Genomic DNA, 2500 nt, shown 5'->3' with positions numbered 1-2500 from the left:
AGACTGGTTCAAACCATTTTATTCTAAAAGCAACACATATCAGTGACCATAGAGGACTGCAAGCCCCAGTCCTTAGGCCATCGAGAGATATAGGCAGCTTTACTATAGTGTCTGTGTTGTTGTATGGTTTTCCTAAAACTCTGAATTTAACCGCATTTCATCCACAGCTGCCTGTAACAGCTGGCGTGGCGGGGCTTGGCACATGTTGAGCGCAAATGACTGAACACCACAGTTCGCCTCCAATGTGAAATGTCTGGATATGATTGTAGATAAGAATTTGGGTCCAAATCAAACATCTCACCAGGTGTATGCGTATTAAGTTTGCCTGTAAATGTGTGAGTATGTGTGTATGTGTGTATGTGTGTGTGTGTGTGTGTGTGTGTGTGTGATTGAGAGACTTGTCTCTTTGTCTGTTGGTCATGTATAAACTGCACCCTCTAGTGCTTAAGGAGGACAATCATTGCACCAGTGTTGCAGAGTTAACATCCTCACTTTGTTTACCCTCTCTCTCTCTCTCTCTCTCTCTCTCTCTCTCTGAGTGAGGAGAATACATACACCATATTTGTTCTACAATGCCACTGTGACATCTATCTTTTTAGGTCAAAATAGACACATTCTCTCTGTTAACAACTATGGCCATAATATCTCCTGTTTATAATATCACATCCAGTTCCAGCTTGAAGCTGAAGCTCCAACTTTCCCTTAAGCCCTCTGTCCACAGTTTGACAGATATCAGAAACATCAGGGATCAAAAGCACCACTTTAGTTTGCCTGTGTTCTTCTGAATGGTTTTGCTGTACAGTACTGTACACCGTGCAGCCCAAATGTCACTGTGGATATTTAAATGTAATCCAGGGTTCCTCGTTTGTGGCAGACTTTTTTCTACAAACCTTGTCTTAGGACCTATTTCAAAAGGTAAAGTTACGCCTCTGGCAGATTTAAAAGTAATGTAGCACACACACTTAAAGGTTCAGATGAGAAATGCAAAACCAATTCACACATGCACACAGATACTACTACTTGTTCACTGAATCTGTCATAGAGCTTCTGCTGACCAGCTTAAGGTGCACTTAAACAAGGAGAACATGGATTTTGCTTGTGTGTGTGTGTGTTAGGGTGTGTGTGTGTGTGTGTGTGTGTGTGCATGTGCACATGTGCATGTGTGTGTGTGTATATTTTATTTTTTTCCTAGACTGCAAATAAATTATCTGTGTCTCCCAGTGTGCATCCAACTCTTTGAGAGACCTGTTCTTTTTCTATGCTGCCCTGAGTAATATTCTTATTAAGAGTTTGGTTTGGTGATAATGCTCCCTCAAGTGAGGGTGTGATCTCTCTCTCTCTCTCTCTCTCTCTCTCTCTCTCTCTCTCTCTCTCACCCTCTTCCTCCCCAGGCTTGTTTACTCCCAAATTTAGAAGTCCTATTTTTAAGCTCCTTCCTCCCCCAAAGCACGTATTCATACTCTTGACTGAGAGTGTAGATGTTTTCCTCTCGCGACCTCGCAGGCTCGCGTGCCACCCGCGACATTCACTGATCCATCGAGTTTCGCTTTTAAGCATCACTGTTTCTCAGCGTGTATGTGATATGTAATGCCATTAAATTTCACCTCGTAACTCTGATCGCTCGAAAGACATTTTTGTGTAAAGGATTACAGTATGTATTCGAATGTATCTTAAAATCTATGACCTAAATACGACCCTTCAAATGACATTTATTGCGATTTAAATGTTGGCTAATTTAGAAACAATCCGCCTTATCTCTGTACGATATTGTTTCGTGTCATAACTGTGCAGCTTCATTCAAACTGCGAAGCAGGACAGGCGAATCCGCTGACCCCTGTCATAATTCGTTCTCTTCAAAGCGTCCCTGACACATGGCCGTGCAGCCCGCGATGGGCGACTGTTCTCATCATATCTTAGAGCCGTTAAGGTAAAATAGCGAGGTAAAACAGTGCACGTTTGAATTTCGGAGGTGATTTCTTGACAATGACAACGCGCGTTTTACTTCACAAGCACCGCGTGTGTGAATGTACAGGTCTAGCACACGCTCCTTAACAGGTGTCGGTTCCGCTCACTGTAACTCGCTGACATTGGGCTTCTCAAGCGTAGTGACTCACTAAGTCAAGAACTTTCTACTCTCTCTCTCTCTCTCTCACACACACACACACACACACACACACACACACACAGTCTTTTCTCGTGAGTCATCCGGGGACCCGCATTCGTTCGTCCCCCAGCGCGCTCTCTTACCGTCGGGGTTGGCACAGATGAAGACTCGAACGCTCCTGCCCGTGGGGACGTGAAGCGGTGGGAGCGCGAGGATGTTGCCGCTGATGGCCGCCCTGCGCAGGGCGGATTCCCTGGGACATGGCTGTCTGCTGCCCACTCCGGACGGCCACATGGGTGGCGATTTCCAGCGCAACTAGAAATGAAGAGAAAACACGAAACGCGATCATCTATTTGTCTTACCCAGGGCAGACAAGCGTGTAGGCAATGCATTCAA

General features: G+C 45.1%; 1 protein-coding gene across 1 annotated transcript in view; it reads right to left on the bottom strand.

Annotated features, from left to right (window-relative positions):
* nwd2 (NACHT and WD repeat domain containing 2) overlaps positions 1-2500 on the bottom strand; it is a 54302-nt gene that overhangs the window by 51131 nt on the left and 671 nt on the right. The window contains exon 2 of the mRNA XM_030779117.1: positions 2248-2419. Within this exon, the coding sequence (XP_030634977.1) occupies positions 2248-2419 (172 nt within the window). The remainder of the gene's footprint in view (positions 1-2247; positions 2420-2500) is intronic.

The sequence above is a fragment of the Chanos chanos genome, chromosome 7 (assembly GCF_902362185.1).
Source record: "Chanos chanos chromosome 7, fChaCha1.1, whole genome shotgun sequence".
Lineage (NCBI taxonomy): Eukaryota > Metazoa > Chordata > Actinopteri > Gonorynchiformes > Chanidae > Chanos > Chanos chanos.
Note: the sequence above shows the minus strand (reverse complement) of the source record. Positions and strands in the feature narration are given on the sequence as shown.